General features: G+C 39.2%; 1 protein-coding gene across 1 annotated transcript in view; it reads left to right on the top strand.

The window, feature by feature from the left end:
• Positions 1-20,016, top strand: part of rfx3 (regulatory factor X, 3 (influences HLA class II expression)) — a 148,123-nt gene that overhangs the window by 62,905 nt on the left and 65,202 nt on the right. Inside the window, exons 4-5 of the mRNA XM_007892606.2 lie at positions 4,830-4,900; positions 16,589-16,847. Of these exons, the coding sequence (XP_007890797.1) occupies positions 4,830-4,900; positions 16,589-16,847 (330 nt within the window). The remainder of the gene's footprint in view (positions 1-4,829; positions 4,901-16,588; positions 16,848-20,016) is intronic.

Below are 20,016 nucleotides of genomic sequence, written 5' to 3'. Positions count from 1 at the left end.
TAGATCACAACACAACTTATGAATCTTGTGGAAATACTGTATGATTGTTATCCCGGTGAACATACTTCACTTGGATTAACAGAAGCCATTTGCTGGTATTCCAGGATTGTTTTTATGCCTTTTTTAGTTTTAATAATAATATTAAGAAGCCAAAAGCCCAAACCTCAGGACTCCACCATGTATAATGGGATCCTACTGGAGTTCAACCAGCTAAATTTGGGAATAAAAGGATCTGTATCATGCCTCTCCTCAAGCTTTATTTTTCCAAGTTCAGCCTCTCTGCTCCCACCCTCTGGAACTCCATCCCACAGTCCCTTCACCTTCCCTCCTTCAAGGCACATCTCAAGAACCTCCTCTTCGACCGTGCCTTCGGCCCCCTCTTAACCTCCACGGTGATCCCAATCCCCTGCTTGAGTCCAAATCCCTGACTGTCCAGTGCCTTGGGACATCCTCCCAATGTGAAAGGCGCTTTACAAATGTAATCTCTTATTGTTGTTGTCATATGTTTCAAGATTTACATCGTTGAGTTGGATCCTAAAGAGGTGACCTCTGCTGCTGAGATAAATGTTTACTTCTGAGACGATGTCTGAAGAGAAACCCAAAATAAATTTGAGGACACCGCATGTTAGAGTTACTTTACATGTGTGAAAAACTGTGAGAGCACTGAGAGTATGAAATCACCACTTGCGTGTAAAGAATCAATAGACTGCTGCACCAGGCACCTGTTATAAGCACAAAAGGTCTGTCACTGCTTTTCAGGCAGCTGAAATTATGTCAGTATTGTGATAAAGCCTGTGAAGTTATTTTTTACTCTCATTTAGTTCCCTGTTCACTAGTCTCCATTAAACGTGCTCACTGGCAACTATTACAAATGCCTCCCAGGGCTCCATCAATGCAGTTCTGTAAAAAATTGGGTCAACTAGGTGTCTGACGCATGCAGAAACCCATCACCATTGTAAAGGGTATCTAAACCAAGCTGAGATTTCCATGCATCCCACCTACACATGGAAATCTCAGAGATAGATTGTTTTAATGGAATGTGCACTCTCTCTGGAGGGACCCATCATGTTTACCTAATTCCGGAAACTATTAGGCACAAGTTGGAAAGAGCCAAGGCTTGGGGACCACCCTGATTAACTGCTGGAGTCTAACCAGCTAAAACCATATAGCTTGCGATTGATATTGCTGTCCGGCAAGCTTTCCTGCTGCTTGTCCAGCTAGGACCACCCTACCCATTAGGGCTATGGTTTGTAGGGTTAAGAGGAGTTGAATGCAATGGCTCCCTGCCGGCAGGGGCTGGTCTGCCCTTCCAGTCTGTAACTTTCAGTTAGGAACTTTATACTGAAGTAACTTGCGTGTCAGTGTTACTCACACTGTGTAGAGAATATCCCTGGCTTCCCTCATCGGAGCTCCACGCTGAGATCAGGAAGTTACTGTGCGGAGAAGTGTGCCTACAAGCTGTATCATATTCCTCCATGTTATAGCTTTGGTTCACCAGCAAAGCACTGGATTGAAAGGTACACCTTATCAGTGATCTTGAACGTCAGAAGCCTACTCATCTGTGGTGGTGGGGGGGAAGAGTCATGGCGAGAGAGGAAGGGGTCATTCATCATTACTGTTTCAGTTCATGCATGAAAAATGGTCACTTGGGTGAGGCACTGAAATAACTGTTATTTGAGCAGGAAACCGTGCTGGGAAGAAAACTGGCAGAAAATAAAGTTATTAAAGAAGGTCCAAGGAAGTTTGGTTTCATTAGGGTCATGAAAGCTGATTTTTCACTCAGCTTTACTTTCGCTTTACTTGCTTGTGCTATTTATTTCCCCAGTTCTGATTTTATTCCTTAAACTTTCTTTCTCCTAGCTATCAGTCTGAATTTCAGCACATCTCACCTGGTACATCAAAGTTCCACTTTCATGTACAAAGCTGAAAATTCCATCTTTATTTCTCAGTTTCTCAGACTTAACAGCTATAAATCTGTTGTTTCCATATAGGGATCTCTTCTCTGTATGGACCTACATAAAATATTTAAAGCTGATTTTAAAAATCATTAGGAATTGTATAATTTGTTCTAACTGTGATAGTGAACTTGTAAGTTTGCTCATTTCGCAAGCAATTCTTGCCCATTTGTTTTATCTTTCTTTAATTAAAAATGGGAATTAAACTCAACTTTAAAAATGGTGATTGCAATTTTAACCTCTACAATTACAGCACTGAACAACCAGAAACTTCATCTCATTGACCTAGCTATAGCTAGTCCAATTTTTCTTCGCCAATATCAAACACATTCAGCCTCCTGGGAGACCATCCTCATTGATACGCACACATCAACCTTGAGTAGATCATGCAGGCTGCCGTCATAAGCAGCTCTTGTTCAAGTACACACATGAACAGCTGGTGTTATTTGCCAGAAAAAAACATACCGTGAGTTGCAAGGAAAGCAGAAGAGGTACAGTGTATTGCTGAAGCCAAAAATAATAAAAGCATCAAAAGTATTCTGTTCTTTGTAATAAGTGTTGTAAGAACTGCAGATGCAGAAACTGCAGTGCGGAGAGAACTATGAACATACCCATATGCACTTCAATGAAATTGTTTTTCCCCTTCTAATTGCCCCTCCATCCATTTTTGTTGCTTCTCTGAGTCAGATTGCCAATTAATGCTGAATTCCAGGTAATTTTTTTTTGCTACTCGCACACACCCACAAGAAACTGAATTGAGACTTCAAAACTCATTTTGAGTGCCGATTTTCACCCCCACAGTCGGTGCTGGAATTAAGCTCGGGTCTCAAAGGTAAAAGTGGTTAGAGCATTCACCTCGCAAGCGAGACACCTGGGTTCGATTCGCAGCAGGGCAAAATGTTGGGCAAGTTTCCTTACTCCACATGCCTCTGTTTACCTAGCGGTAAGTAGGAACCCGGTTGTTAGTCATTTAATGGATCACTTTTCCCGGGGTAATAATTCCTTCAAAAAAAGTAATAATAATAATAAATTGGTTACTTCAATCCATGACTGTTTGTGGGTCACTGCTGTGCGCAATTGGCCAGCGCGTTTTTCCCATAAAATATACAGCCAATTCACTTTACAGTATATTCTGTGAAGCACTTTGAGACACCTCAAAGACATGATAAGCGGCTATATCGAATGCAAGGATTATTATTATAAAAGGACCGTGATCTAAATCTGTCTCCTGTCCTTTAGCATCTCTTTTATGTCTTGTTAAAATAGGAACTGCAATCAATTTGTCCTTTGTTGACAAATATCACCATTTGTTTTGTTTTTAACAAATAATATTGCTTTTATTATCACAGCATTACCTGGCTCTTTATTAAGGTATTTTGAGATTGGGTACAAAAAATATGAGTACCTGATGGTACTGAAGACTCTCTGTAAGATTACATTTGTAGCTGTCAAAAAAAGAAATGGGCCAGGTATCGAGAAAACTATCGGTGATCAGTCCTTTTAATATCATCTCTTTGGAAAGAAACATGTCACAAGGTGACCAATGCAGTCAAAATGAGCATATTCATATGTATGCCACCTAGATATGGAGATTTTCCTGCATTTAGAATGGAATGTGCAGAAAAGCCAGAAGGAACTGTTGTATTAAACCCACTCCTTAAGTGACACACATTGTGGGTGTCAGTCTCTAGACCATGACTGGAACATGTATCTTCTCCTGTATTATAGATGTATGATTAGTATCATATTGACCTGACCAGTACGAAAATATTATTGGCCCAAATTTCCACCTTACCCTGTTAGACAACTACTTGCATTTATACAGTGCCCTTCACATAGGACGGATTCTCAGAACTCTTAGACCATTTTGTCTTAAAATTTAAAATCGCACAGAGTTGTGGAAAATTCTTCCATTCAGTCTTAAATTGAAAGCTATTTTTCCACAGTTCTTTAAAGAAGAAGCTTCCAAATTAAGATGGAATTTAAGAATTGTTCACAGGTTCTGCACAGTCTTTCACTTTTAAGATTAAATGATCTAACAGACAAAGAATTGGGGTAATTTCAGCCACTCAATTTTTATGCAAGGTACCATCCTTTGAAGTCAGTTTAGTTTATATTGTTAAAAATGCATGGAACAGAGATTTGTTACTTATTTTGTCATAGCATTCGTGCATGTCTCAAGAAATGTTCTGCCTTGTTCTGCAATCTGCTGCCTTTAGAGATAAATATCTGAACATTACAGGTCTGGTGTGCTGTAAAAGATGCTAAAGACTTAAGCTGACGTTGTGCAAGATCTTATTTTGTACACTGACCATGATACAAGGTCATTTTGAAAGTATTTTGTGATTTATGTGTGTGCTGTATATGTAATGCACAATGGTTTCAAGAAACAGCTTTGCAGTATTGCCTCAGGGTCCATGTACTGTGTGAGCTTCCTTGCTCACATTGTGAGGCAGATTCTACAGCAGCTACAATAGAAAAACAAGCTTGGGTGTATGCAGTTATTATTAAGTTCTCGTTCATGATTGCTTCCGGACACAATCGCTGGATAAGTCTGAAAAGAAGTTACCAAAAATCCACTTCAATGACCTGTATGCCAGCCTGAGCTTCTCAGCTCACCGGAAAGGATGTCTTCCTGCACTGCCAGTGGCAATATTAGGTACTGGTGAAGGTCACTTCTTTAATATGGGTCTTAGGACCCTCGGGGAGGGGGAATGCATTCTGATTTAATTTGTTGTGCTGCTGTTATCAATGGCAGATTATTAATGTAAGATGTAACGTTGAGCAGTCAACTGCTTTCCTTTACCTCTTTAGTGAAAGAGCATAACATGCTGTGTATGGACTTGAATTATCTTCTGTTTCTTTGTATTTCAGGTGCAACATGTTTACCCAACACAAGTGCAGTATGTGGAGGGGAGTGATGCTGTCTATACCAATGGAACTATGTGAGTTACCTTATGAAATATTTCATATAAATGAGGCCTTTAAAGCAATCCTCTGATAATACAGTGTGTATTATTTGGGACGTCCTCCCGATGTGAAAGTCGCTATACAAATGTAATCTTGTTGTTGTATTATATATAGACCACACTGTACACACAAGGGAGGTGTCAGTTTAGATGTGTTTTTTTAATAGTACTTGTGCAGTTTACCCTTAACAAGTTTCTTTGTACTTATCTGGCTGGGACGACACCATCTTTGAGGACCTTGGCATGCAAGGTTAAGGACATGTCTGGCTAGACATCCAAAGTTTCATTGATGAGCCAAACATCAACAATATCTTGAATTACTGGCGAGATGTCAGCTACAGTAGTGCTATATTGCTTTATTCACGTTTGAAAGTTACTAGACTATTTGTATGAGGTGCAATGCGCCCCAGTAGCTTTAACAGAAGCAGACAGTAAAACAGAGAACCTATATCGTTTGATTGAGGATCTAAGTGTTTGACTTTCTGAGGTTATGGATCAGTGTATCCACACACAAAAAAACTCTATCAGAATTTATGAGCAGTGAAAGCCTGTAACACCATACAAAGTTCATTTAAAAATATTACATATTATATTAAATCTTATATTAAACATTACACATGAATCGGGGAGAGGGAAAAGGGGGGAACAGCTACAATGAAAGTTCTCAATATTATTATTAGTTCTGAAAGATAATGCCTTTCTTCAAAATGATAAACTGTCTCATTTCCATTTTGATAGCCGTAAACACCTTCTCATGGAAGGGGAGGTGATCAGTTGACGCTCTGAAGTTCTGTAGTAGTGAATGAGAGTCTAGAGACTACACCATCAAGACGCGGGGAAGAGATTCCTGCTGTCAATGTCATTATACAGTTACAATTAAGAAAATTACAATAGGTTTTGGTGTTATTGATTCAAATTTACAATTTAATGCCAACCAGTGTTCACAGATTGCCTGATTTCTCCAGAGATACATTTAGCAACATTTTGAAAATCGGCTTCTATCCGAGATCTGTCACTGAAACACATATTTTGATCAAATTATTTCCACTATTTCAACTGAACTAGGCTGTTGAACTACTAAACTTCAATGTATACAAATCATAAAAATGAATGCTTAATGATAGCATATTTTAATCCTCGAACATTGTGAGCTGTCAAGTTACTTACTACTTCTACCAAGTAAATACTGAATTGGATCATTTTAAATCAATGTTATGTACAACAGGTGATTGCAGCAAATATGGCAAAACTGCTTTATGTTGGCTGCAACAACAACAACAACAACGATTCCATATATTGAACGCCTTTCACGTCGGGAGGACGTCCCAAGGCGCTGTACAGTTGGGTCAGGACCCGAGCAGGGGGGAAATGGTGAGGGGAGGGAAGGGAGGGAGCGAGGAGGGGGTAGAGAGTCGAGAGGGGAGCTGAAGGCACGGTCAAAGAAAAGATCACAAGACTGATTCAGGTGGTGAAAACCCTTCAGGCCATTTGATCTCATCCTTCCAGATACCCAGTTGTATCTCCTCCTATCTCATCCACACAGCATATCAATTTCTGCCGGCTTGGCTCAGTTGTTTGAATTCTGGGCCAGAAGGTTGTGGGTTCAAGCACTGCGTCAGAGTCTTTGAATTCACATTCTGGGATGAAGGTGTAAATTTGATAGAATGCGAGGAATTTTATTCCTCTTTTAATCAAACATTTTCTAATATCTAGTATGGATTAGTTGGGCCTGGCATGGACTAGTTCACCTCAATAGCCTGGTTCCTTGCCATATCATTCTATGTATTACCCACTCTAGTGTCTTCCCATGACAGCATCTTAACATAACATAACATGTAGGAGCAGGAGTAGGCCATTCAGCCCTTCGAGCCTGCCCCGCCATTCAATCATGGCTGATCTTCTAATCTAACTCCAGCTAATAACCTGACCCTGCCTTATCCCCATATCCCTTAATCCCTTCAGCAATAAGAAATCTATCCATCTCAGTCTTGAATATGTTCAAGGACTGAGAGTCAACAGCCCTTTGGGGTAGTGAGTTCCATACATTCACCACCCTTTGAGTGAAGAAGTTCTTCCTCAACTCAGTGCGAAAGGATTGGCCTCTGATTTTAAGGTTGTGACCCCTGGTTTTAGTTTCTCCAACCAGGGGAAACAATCTCCCACTATCTACTCTATCATGCCCTTTGATGATCTTATAGGTTTCTATAAGATCTCCTCTAATTCTTCTATATTCTAGAGAATATAGGGCCAAATTGGTCAGCCTATCCTCGTAACTCATCCCCTTCATCCCTGGCACTAACCTAGTAAATCTACGCTGCACCCCCTCCAAGGCAAGTACATCCTTCCTTAAATGAGGAGACCAAAACTGGACACAGTATTCCAGGTGTGGTCTCACCAGGGCCCTATACAGTTGCAGCAAGACTTCCCTACTCTTATGCTCTAATCCTTTCATAATGAATGGTAACATACCGTTCGCGTTCCTAATTGCTGCTGCACCTGCAGACTAACTCTCTGTGATTGGTGTACAAGGACACCCAAGTCCCTCCGGACGCTAACACATTCCAATCTCTCCCCTTCTAAAAAATAACCCGGTCTACCATTTTTGCTACCCAGGTGGAGGACTTTGCACTTCCCTACATTATACTTCTTCTGTTTCTTAAAAGACCATGTCTGCACTCAACCACCCTTCCTGGTAACCCGTGCCATCTTTATTTAATAAAGTTGAAGTTTTTTTTGCTAAGTTTAATGGTCTCTGCTAAAGATGTTTTTTATTCCAGAGTTGAAAAATTAAATGTAATCTTGGATCTGGGCCGAGATCTCACCTTGACACTCAGCCAGAGAAGAGAGTAATCCACAATAGACTCCAATTCAATGGGCCCAGTGAAGTTCAGTTTGAATTGAACCAATTCAATGGTTGTCTATTCACTCTCATGAAAGATATCTTTAAACGATAAAATTCAAAAGAAGGATCAAATGTTCTCCCAACTCACTTTTATGATTCTTCTTAGCATTCTATAGCTGTACAAATATACTGTTTGGATGGCACAATACTATTTAGCTAGATAGTGTTCAGATTTTCAGGGGTAGAATTGAGACCGATTTGTGATGAGTTATTCTTCAAATTTGAACTGTTTATTTGAAGAGTTAATTGTAATTATTATGCTTTTCATTTCGAACTCTGGTGTTTTTGTCACTCCCCTTTTCTCCACCATTAGTGTCCTGAGCATTGGGATTTATACACTGGAACATTCTTCTTAAATGACTTACCTTGTTACCTCTCTCTCTACCTTCATAATCCTCCTAACAGCCAGGATCAGTTGGTAGCACGCTTGGCTCTGAGTCAGAAGATTGTATGTTCAAGACTCACATCAGGCCTTTGAACTCATATAATCTAGGCTAACACTCAGTAATGGGGATGTGCTGCATTGGTAAAGTTGCTGTCCTTTTCATGAGATGTTAAACCTGGACATTAAAGATCCCATTGGAAAGATAAAGAAGTTTCCGATAAATAATATTATTTCAAGTCATAGAATGTTCCAGTGTACATACTTTGACCACACAATTGGACGACATACTTGCGTTTCTTGCTTCTCTGTTCGATGTGCATCATAATGTTTGTCAAGCACTAATGCAATATTGAGGCATTCCTTTTATGTGAACTCTATCAAAATATAAATTTTTGTAAAGAATAGTTTTTTTGGTATTAATTATTTCCATCGGCATTCTGCAGTCGACTAATAGAACAGTCATACCTGGGTGGGAAGAACGGACTTGTGGCGAGATGGACCTTCAGTTCCTGATTTACTGGGCTCCTATGAGAACTGCTTATTGACTTTCCAGTGCTTTATTTATAACTGGCCTTTAACAAGAAGTCTTGCAGTGACTTTATTAGGAAATACTTGTGATTCAAAATATGCAGTATATTGGTACTGTATAATTTGCTTATGATGTCCTTTATGAGGTTGTTACAACAGAACATAGTGTCCTCAAGACATCACAGTTAATCAAATTTATTTCATTATCGTTGAGTGATGCCCATTAAAAAACAAACCATTCTGTTTATGGTATGTTACTGGACAGCAAAATAATGGGAGGCAATCTTTTTTGCAGGAGAGGTTTTTCTCTTTTTGTCAGCTGGGTATCTGACACTATGGAAACCCATTACCTTGCTTAAGAGTATGGTGATGGGTTTCCACACGTCAACAGTAAGCTGAAAATTTCACGTATCCCACCTCACATGGAAATCCCAGAGATAGATTGTTGGAATGGAATATGTGCTATCACACTGGAGAGACACATCCTGCTTACCTAATTTAGGAAAGTATTAGGCGCAGGTTGGCAAGAGCCAAGGCTTGGGACCCCAGAGAGTGCATTGGGGTAGTGCTGAAGTCGAACCAGCTAAAACCGCATAGCTTACCATTGATTTTGCTGTCCTTGCCACTGTTCTGCAATATTAGGGCAACAAAGTGATGATGGCTCTCTCAGACCTTCTCGCTCTCCATTTGCTGGACCCACTGGACCTTACTTCATACTTGAAATGCATTTTTTAGGTCTGCATCAGACATTTCTACCAATGATTGTATAGAATTTAATTTACCTCTGCAAACATGGTGCTAAAAAATTACTGATCATCATATCCAATTTCCATTGAAAGGTAGTATCAGATAGTAAATGTAATAATAATCCTTACATTTGATATAGCACGTTTCATGTCAGGAGGATATCCCAAAGCGCTTCACAGGATAAACTGTAAATGCAGAGAGTGGATGAACGTGGCAGCCAGTTTACATACAGCAATGTCCCACAGTCAGTCATGAAGTGAATGATCATTTTTTTTATTTGGGTGGATAGTTGGCCAGGACCCCAAGGAAACTCGCTTCTCTTTTTCAATAGTGCCATGGGGTCTTTAACATACACCTGAACAAGCAAATATGACCTTGTTTTAATATCTCATCTGAAGGATGGTCGGTACACAGAGGTTCAGATCTATCTTCTTTATGTAGATGATGGGAGGGAAGATTATCACCACAATTTGTATATGTAATTTAGAAACAATTATTTGAATAAACTATTTTCCAAATTAAATTAGCAAATTGGGTAATGACATGCATCTCTTCATGCTGCTTCCAGAAAAAGGACCAGACCCACCGGGAATGTTTGGAGTTCAGAGCTCACTCATCTGTGCAGTCATGCAAAGTTATCTGTACGGAGGCAACTGAAATAGACTGTGTGCTTGTCTAATCATTATTAGCAGTTTAGGTTAATAAGTTTTTGGTCCCACAATACTTGAAAGTGACTTGAAGATGCAGGTCTTTAGAGTATCTGCATTGCTTTAATATTCTACGATTTGTATCCAGAGATTGAACAAATGAAAAAGAATCTCCCATGAGTTCTGATGAAGAGTCATGCTTGAAATATTAACCTTTTGCTTTAGGTTGCTGATTGATCTGTAGATTTCCAGTGTTTGCTTTGGTTTCTGATTTCCGCCATTTTCTGTTTTTTTCTCTCCCTTTCCATACCATAGCATGTTGTTCATTTTTGGCAATGAAGTTCAGCCTTCATGTACAAAACTTGACCTATCACTTACTTCACTGTCTGACCTAATTCTGATTTGAGTGGTTTGTATTAGGTATCAGTTTGGCTCAGTTGGTAGCACAACCTAGGATCAACTCGTCCTTTCCCCACCCCACCCCATTCTCATTTTCCACCTTGCTGAGATTTCCACTCTGTCTCTGTGAAGCTCCTCAAGATATTTTTCCTCATTAAATCTGTTTTGTGCATGTTGTTGTCTATACTTAACATGAAGAAGAAAATTAAGAGGATTAAACATTTTTTTTCTCTGGAGAAAAGATTGAGTGGGGCACAATACAGTTTTAAATGTTGCAAACCATGGATACAGTAGATAGTTTACTCATAAAGATTGCAGTTAAGAATGTTGTACATACAGAGATTCAGCGTACAACATTTGTGAATCTTAAGCAAAACTCAAGCTTAGAATTTGTTTCTCCATAATGATTGTAATTATCAGCCCCCAAACAAAAGCTGTTGATGGCATTTCAATTTACTTATTTAAAATAACTGAGCTGGTTAAGAATAAAACTGAGGGGGATCTTTAATCTTGCCCAACCTAAACTACTGCTGAATCCGGCACTATGCCTAGGACCCAACCAAACTTCAAAAGAAACTGCCTTGATTGCTTCAAACAAACATGGCTGTATCTTGAGGGCCATATTCTCCTCCATCATGAAAAGCGGCAGAAAACCCAGACAAGTACTGGAATGAAACTAGCCTAGCAACAGGGAAAAGAAAAGGAGAAGAAACCTCTCAATGTCAACCTCTCTACGCAGTGGAATCTGGGAGGCTCAGATCAAATTTGCAATCCTGTACAACCGTGCAAGTGCCACAAATTCTACCTTTTCCTGTCAGACAAGTGCTGCAAGGGCCATAACAATGGAGAAACTCATGCTGGATATGCCCAGGCCTCCAACACTTCTCAATGGCAATCCTGGAGGCCACGCAGCCTAGGAGTGGTCTCATAATCTGACTGCATCCAGGTTTTGCTTCACCTACCAGCCTAGGGCACAATAACTCCAGTAGCATGATACATTGCTCTATTGTGGCACACAACCCCCTACCTCACCCAACAAATATTTGGATAAGTAGCCTTGAGACTTTTGTCAATCTGAGTGGGTTTCAGCTGGAACCAAGCCCCCACTAACGTTGAACCAACTTTTATTAGAATAGCTGGATTCAAGTGTCATTGACAGTTTATTAACCATACAGACATGGGCCTTCTTGTTAATCTGTGACACAGACACTGAGGGGGAGGAATAGCATAGCATAGAGTTGAAGAAATTTGTTTTTAAATAATGCTCTTGTTGCTGTGAGTATTCTATAGACTAAACAATCATGTCACAATTAGCTTTGAAATCAACAGAATACATCAGCACAGCAGAGCAAACTAAAATCAGCCTCAGCGTGACCATTAGATATTAATAAATGTACTGTTGCACAAAGAGGTTAGCAAACATTCTGAGAAAAAAAAACTATTTTTTTCAGACCCAAAGCCGACTGTTTTCTTCTGTGCAGAATTACGTACTCAGTAGTAGTCATGGATTTAAATTGAGCTACTAGGAAAACCTGTGTGAATGGTTATTGCTCCATGTGTGCAGTCAAATAGTTCTCACTACATTTCAGCATGCTGGCTAAACTGCTGACCGCAGGGAGAGTAGCTGGTGCAGTGAGTTAGCACACAGTCCTTTCACCCTCACAAGGTGGGTTTTAATCCATTTGAGATTGACAGGAAGAATGTGTCTCCCCTCTTTTTTCTCTCTCTCTCTCTCCATTTCTCTCTGTTGGCTGATATCACCACTGAAAGGCATGCCATCAAACTACTCCACTGTTCAGCAATATGATGCCAGTTTGAATATTTTTACAGTTGTATGTTTTCCTGATTTCCAGTTATTAATCTTATAAATAATTTCTGAAGCAAACAGTGTGCAGCATTAAAGATTATATTAGTGCTGAAGAATGAAAGATTTTCGTACATTCTCTAAATAGGTTTAGCTTCTTGAGATGTGATCAGAGAACAAAAAGTTTAATTTGAAGAAGCAGACTGAGCTCAACCTTGACATTTAACTGAGACTATTATTAGAGTCAGTGAAGGATAAATCATCGGGTCCTCAGCACCATGGATAGTGGCTTAAATGAACCAAAAGAAAATGGAAAAAAAAACTTGCAGTTGTTGATCTGGATTGTTATATTGAGAGTTTAACTCTACAAGACATAAAATAAATTTTCAACAGTAGCTTAGCAAATTTGGAGGACAGGGCTGAAAATTGAACTCCTGGATTTGGCTTGCCATACACACGGTTTATCCAAACACTAAAGAAATTGGTAGGCTTGGCTCAGGTGGCCCGTTGAATTCAGGTGATTGCTTTTTTGTCACTATGACCTGTGTTCAATTCCTAGCCCCATCTTAATTGATAAGCATCACATGAGAATTGAGTTGATGATTTTCAACCTGGGTCGTATTGATAACACACAATCATACAGAAAACTGACAATACATATTATCTACAATGGATACAGCCCACTTATTACTTTCTTCTGACCCTTGTGTCTGAATGGTAAGATACATTGGTGTTTGTCCCCTCAAAAAGATTCCATCAATATTATGACCTTGGAGCCACATTTTTTTGAATTGAATTTTTTTTGAATTGAATCACTAATATGCAGTTAACTTTTATTTTACGTATCTCAAGGCTTGAAATGCGGTGCCAAACTGGGATAAAATGGTGCTGTCACATTACAAGGCTCTACATTAGGGGCTTTTCCATTGCTTCTGGACTTCCAGGGGACACTTGTGGAGAAGCGACCTTATATACACATGTGAACATTTAACGTAATCACACAAGTATCCTCATCATTTCAGAAGCTTACACTTGCACGAAACTTCATTCGAAATTATTTTTATCCCCACTACCCAAATAATAATAACAGGAGGACCAGAGGTAGCCTCCATATTGTGCAATTTTGCTCCTGTTTTTTTCCCAGTTCAATTACTGTTATTTGGGTAGCAAAGATCACAGAAATACATTCCTAGTGATGTTTTTTGCATGCATGTGTGTATGTCTGTTGTCATCACATTGCTTACATGTCGGCACCAAACATCATTGGATCAGGCGACTCTGACATTGACCTTGTTAATCACTGAGTCAGATCTCCTACATGCAGAAGCAACAGGAGATCCAACCCTGAATAACTTTCTCCCATATTCAATGCCTGAAATTTGGACATTTTTATTGCAAGCTGCTTTCAGAAGCAGGTGTGACTCTGGAGATAATGATTTAAAAGCTGTATTAGAGGAAGGACAATTTAATGACTGCTTTTATTTAACCATTTGAAGTATTGGTTATATGGTTGGTGTCATTTTTCTAGATACCATTCCTCAGCTTTCATTACAGATGTCTACAATAGGTTTTCCCAAGCAGTGAAACAAAAGCAACGTGTAATAAAAAATGGACATTTTTCAGCTGCTGAATTTGGGAAAACCTTGTTCAGAGTTGCTTGTTCATACAGGAGATCCGACTCCGGAATCAAAAGGATCAATGCTGAAGTGACCAGAAACAATGATGTTCTTTGCATGTGTTAGTGTCTGATGTCAACAAGGAAGTAGTGTGGAAGGCAACAGTCAGAAATCACAGGCTCAATAAAACTGGTTTGTACTAAAATAGCCAAATTATTCAACACAAAATGAATCACCATCCCAATCCTGAAGTTTTCCTCCCTCTCTGCTGTTTAACAATGGCAGTACAATGTTTAGATACATACCATGATGGTATGCATTTCCAGGTCTCCTTTTCTATAAATTCCTATAATTAACACAGGATAAAATAAGCCCATGTGTGCAAACCATTAAACTAGATTTGACAAATAAATGATTTCAGCTTTCAAAGAGAACTGTGGAAGGATGCTTAGAAACGTTATATATTCAACAGAAGTGTTCAATTAATTATGAGTGAATACCATCAGACAGGAAGAGCAAATCTAGCTGGATGTAACATGTTTGATGCTTTCTCTTTATTGTGTAATACATTGCAGAAGACAGATGATGTGACTGGCATCATTGTAAGGAGATGCTACTCCAGGTATACAGAGTGCTGGTCAGACCTCATTTGGAGTACTCTGTTCAGTTTAGGCATCCATAGAATCATCAAATCTTAGAGCACAGAAGGAGACCATTTGGCCCATCATGCTTGTGCCAGCTCTTTGAAAAAGCTAACCAATTAGTCCTGCTCTTTCCCCATAGCCTTGCAAATGTTTCCTTTTCAAGTGTATATCCAATTCCCTTTTGAAATGTATTCTTGAATCTTCTTTCAGAATGATAGGAGCATTCATTACACAGTAGTAGCCCTGGATGGTGTCCAGCAACAGTTTACTCAATTAATATCTGGGCTCAAGGATCTGCTGATGATGAGAGGATGGGTAGCCTGGGGATTCTTAAAGCAGGGGCGATTACGAGGTGATTTGATCGAGACATTTAAAATAATGAAAGGAATTGACAGGTTAGAGAGGGACAACTTCACTCCGGTAGAAGGAACAATTATAAGGGGGCATAGCCTTAAATAGAGAACAAAGATGGTTAAAACTAAGGTCTGGAAACATTTCTTCATATAGAAGGTGGTGAAGATGTGGAGCACTCTGTCCCAGAATGCTGTAGCTGCTGAATCAATAGAGATGTTTAAAAGAGAGATAGACGTGGGTGGGTAGAGATATTAAAAGGGGTTTGGGGATAAAAAGATATGCTACGATTGGCGAAACAGGCATTGCCTCCTGATCCTGTTTTCTTATATTGTAATATTCTTACTGGCTGCTTGCCCCCATAATGCAAATCTCAGTTATAAAAGTTTCATTCAGTAGTAAATGTTGATCACCAGTTAGTAGGAAAATAATCAATTGTCATAGATGCTTGTTACTGTTAAATTAAACTTACAGGTCAAATACCTATAGATTTGCATTGGTCAAAGTGTATGCAGAGTCCTGTAGCTCAGTGGTTAGAGCACTCGCTTTGCAAACGAGACCTGAGTTCAATTCCAGGCAGGGCGAAACCTTGGGCAAGTTTCCTTACTCCACACGCCTAATAATAATCCCTCCAAAAAACAAAAACAATAATAAATTGGTCATTTTCAATCTACGACTCTTTGTGGGACATTGCTGTGTGCAATTGGCTGCCGCGTTCGCCCACAAATATACAGTCAATTCACTTTACAGTGTGTTCTGTGAAGCGTTTTGGGACGTCCTCCCGACGTGAAAAGCGCTATATCAAATGCAAGGATTATGTGTTAAAATCTGTAGTATTGTGTAAACTGCAGCTTTGTCATCCTGTGACTTTATGTTCTCTGCGGTGTAACGACAGCATATAAACCACATTGGGGACTAATTTACAAAAGGTGTGGGAAGTGTTAAATTATGACCTGTTTTGCCATTTAGCTTATTACAAAAACTGCTATTTATGATTTCAAAAAGTCGTCAAAGAGTTAAAAAGGCAAGAGAGCAAAAGTGATGGCTAAATGAGAATCCTTTTAGCATGGTTAAAATATTCAGCAAAAGATTACAATGATGTACTAGTTAATAATTTTAAATTGTTGTGAATATTCTGGGAAAATTTGTTATAACAAAGCCCCTCTCGGTCTAATAGCTCTGAGGCCATACAATGAGTGAAGCGCTTAGAAAATGACTGACTTGTAGGTTATCAGGTCACTGCTGACGTCACTTCCTAGGCACTGTGCACAGAAAGTACTGCTTATGTTATTTCCTGAAGGCTGTCCATGAAGCACCGCTGACAACATTTCCTGCCCATAGCGCACATTTTGGCACCTTGGGACATCCTACCGACATAAAATATGCTATATAAATTTGTATTGTATGTGCAGCCCGCAGAAACTGATATCAGCAATGCTTCCACGATAATCTGCAAGTTGGCCATTTTGTAGTGCTGGAAGCTGGTGTATTTCTAGATAGTGCAGAACCAAAGGACACCAGTGCTGTAACTGAGGCAGCGTTATACTGAAGGATATTATAACAGAGTTCCCCTGTTTCTTGATACTTGATATTTTTTCCCTCCTTACTCTGTCTAAAATCAATAAACTTTTTTTTCCTTAGCCGATCAACGACGTATCCCTACTCAGAAGCCCAAATGTATAGCCAGAACACGGGGGGAACATATTTTGATTCCCAAGGGAACTCTGCCCAGGTGACAACTGTGGTCTCATCTCACAACATGGTGGGTGCTGGTGGCATTCCAATGGGCGTCACAGGTGGTCAGATCATCAGCAGCTCAGGGGGTGCCTATCTAATAGGTGGCTCAATGGATGGATCCAATCACCCTATCAGCCACACAACACGTGCCTCTTCTGCCACTGTAAGTACCTTTTAGATCAAAGCTATTTGGCTTCCTATTCAATTCAGGTATGAAACTGTGTTGAAGTGTTGTTAAGATTCTTAAGAAATTGTGATCCCCAATTTGAGTTGTTCAAATTCAGGTATTAATATGTTTGAAAGAAGCAGTTAATTGTTTCTCAATATAAAAATTGACCTAGGAAATCCATTTTTTATTAAGTGAGTAGATGGATTTTTTTAAAATTCTGGTTTGAAAACTACAGAGCAAAATTCCTACTCCTGACATGAAGTTTATACAATGGTATCAAATTCTGGTTTGAAAACTACAGAGCAAAATTCCTACTCCTGACATGAAGTTTATACAATGGTATCAAATTTGTGGTAAAAAGCTATCATTAATTCTTCACAATTTAAAATTATTACATGCATTATACCTGCCTGGCAGTGTCCTGCCCCGATCTTTGCCAAGTGATACCATTGGCAACCGAATAGCCCAGATGTGATCCATTTTAGCATGAAAGCTGGCTGGTGTATTGGAAGCAAGTAGGTCAGATGCAATGATGCATAGTGGTTGGGGTCCACGGTGCAACTATGTTGTGATCACATTTTGTGCTATAAAGAAGCGTGCTACAAAAAATAACTCCACTAGAAAAAAATAACAGAGTGGCACTGTAATGTTTTTGTAAAGTGTATAAAAAGTGTAAAGTGTACTGTAAAGTAAATTGACTGTATATTTGTGGGCAAAACACGGCAGCCAATTGCGCACAGCAGAGTCCCACAAACAGTCATGGATTGAGTAACCAAATTATTATTTAGTTTATTTTTTTTTCTTGAGGGATTATTATCGGCATTTGGAATAAGGAACCTTGCCCAAGGTTTCGCCCTGCCGGGAAAAGTGGGACTATTATAAAAGAGGTTGGGACTCTAGCTGAATGTATTCTGAATAAATTCTGAATTTATTCTGCAATAAATCAAATATGCAAGAATACTTAGAATTGCCCAGTCTATGTCACATGTGCAATTCAACTCTTGGCAAGTATTTTAAATGTGTTAATCACCAACAACAGTGAGCTTTTTGCTTTGTGTTTATCGTGAAAAATCCTATCATAATCCTATCATAATCAAAAGAAAAAAGTCACACATTCAACTTTCTAAGATGTAAAGCTCCCAATGCATCTGAATCAGGTTTTATGTAGATATGGTGCCCACTGATTATATCATTTATAGTAACTAGACTCACATATTTCTCCAGGCCGGATTAATGGAAGAAATTAATGATGCTCTTAACTGACATTTTTAAGAGATTGCACATCCTGGTAGATATGTGGGACATACTTCATGAATCACCTAATTAGGGTCAGTTGACTGCATTAAAAGATGTCTGGATTAATATCTGTTGAGAAAGGGGGGAGGGGTCAAAGATTTATAAGCAATAGTAACCTCACTGTTTAATTACCGTGGAGTAGGATAGGGCGTACAGGAACCTTGAATTTCAGGCATCTATTAATTCAAGGGAGGAATGACAGTATGGTGCAGTGCAGCCCCATTATAACACACTTTGTTGGCATTAGCTTATAATATGAATGTGGTTCGGATCCCATTTGCTTGAGGGCAGCCAGCTAGCTCACTTTCTATCCTAAAAATGGCTATCTTCTGTGTCATCCAGTAGCCATAGTTTCACTTCCTGCATTGCGCAGGACATAGAAGCGTGACCTGATGACCCAGAAGTTGGCCAAATTTTAGTGCGGGAGCTGAGCGCAGGAAGCGGGCTGGCCGACTGCACGCAGATGTATTGAAAACAGCTGGTGTAGACGTGTTGTTGGTTAGGTTTTTACAGATCCTAAACACCACATTATAACGAGCTCTACTGTATTAATTTTAATTGTGTAGAACTCTACTTATCTAGATAGGATTGTCCTCCCCATTGGTGCTTTTCAGGATGTGTCAGCACTTGCAAGTATGTTTTGGATTACTGCAGATATGTTTTGCCTTGCCCCTGCAGATGCCACCCTCCCCAAAAAATACAACGGTACCTTTTTTATTGCCCTCAGAAAATTGGAGCGATGAATAGACTAGATCATAAACCCAGAAATTTGTAGCCTCAAATGTGTTGCTCACTCGACAGAGCTTTCCAAATGTTATAATTGTCAGTGAGCTGCGGAAGGAATGGCCTGACTGACCATTTCATTATTTAGTTCTTATTTAGAGTTTCCTTAATTTCTTATTAATTGTTAATGGGTCTTCAACGACATAGATGAGGACCTGGTTAATATTTTAAAATATGCATAAATGCTTTAGCTGCACCTGTGGACTGAAGCACAAAAAATGTGGTTGTCCAGATGTACATAAAGGATTGAGGAGTCTAATCTCTGTAAATTGAGGAAAAAAACACTTTTTGTAATAATATAATTTATCCAGATGATTGCAAATAATAATAATCCTTGCATTTGCTATAGTGCCTTATGACATCTTCGAGGCATCTCAAAGCGCTTCACAGAATATACTGTGAAGTTAACTAACTGTGTATTTGGTGAACCGGGCAGCCAATTGCGCACAGCAGTGTTCCCCAAACAGTCGTGGATAACATTCAAACAATCTTGGTCAAATAAGCCAAAGTGTGAGTGAGATCACAGATTGATTTTTAGGTTGATAAGTATGAGGCGGTGCATATTGAAAGAAGAAACGGTGAACATGTGTATGACAGGTAATAGTAACAGATCTCAAGGAAGAAAAAGATTGGATATGATTATTAATTACTTACAGAAAATTTTCAAAGAATATGAAGCTGGTATCAACAAAGCAAGTCAAAGAGTAGGTGAAAGGCACTTTTTGAGCCTCGTTAGATATCTGGCGAGACACAATTAGAATATTTTTTGGTACTTTAGTTTCAAAAGCGTTTTCAAGATTTGGGAAGATGAAAAGAGCAGCTGGGCGATTCTGGGATTTAAATAAAAATAATAATCCTTGCATTTGACTTTGCACCTTATCACATCTTCGAGATGTATCACACCGTTTCACAGAATATACTGTAAAGTTATGTGGGAAGACTTGCAGAACTGAACTTGTTTTAATTGGAAACTAATTGGGGACGATTTCATCTAAGTCTTTAAAATGATACATTATTGATGATGTAGATTAGATGTAGTGGAGCCCCACTTTAACGCGCTTTATAATGCGGGTTCAGCGTGAAC

The sequence above is a fragment of the Callorhinchus milii genome, unplaced genomic scaffold, assembly GCF_018977255.1.
Source record: "Callorhinchus milii isolate IMCB2004 unplaced genomic scaffold, IMCB_Cmil_1.0 Scaffold1, whole genome shotgun sequence".
Classification (NCBI taxonomy): Eukaryota; Metazoa; Chordata; class Chondrichthyes; order Chimaeriformes; family Callorhinchidae; genus Callorhinchus; species Callorhinchus milii.
The sequence above is the reverse complement of the archived record's forward strand: the minus strand, read 5'-3'. Positions and strand labels throughout refer to the sequence as shown.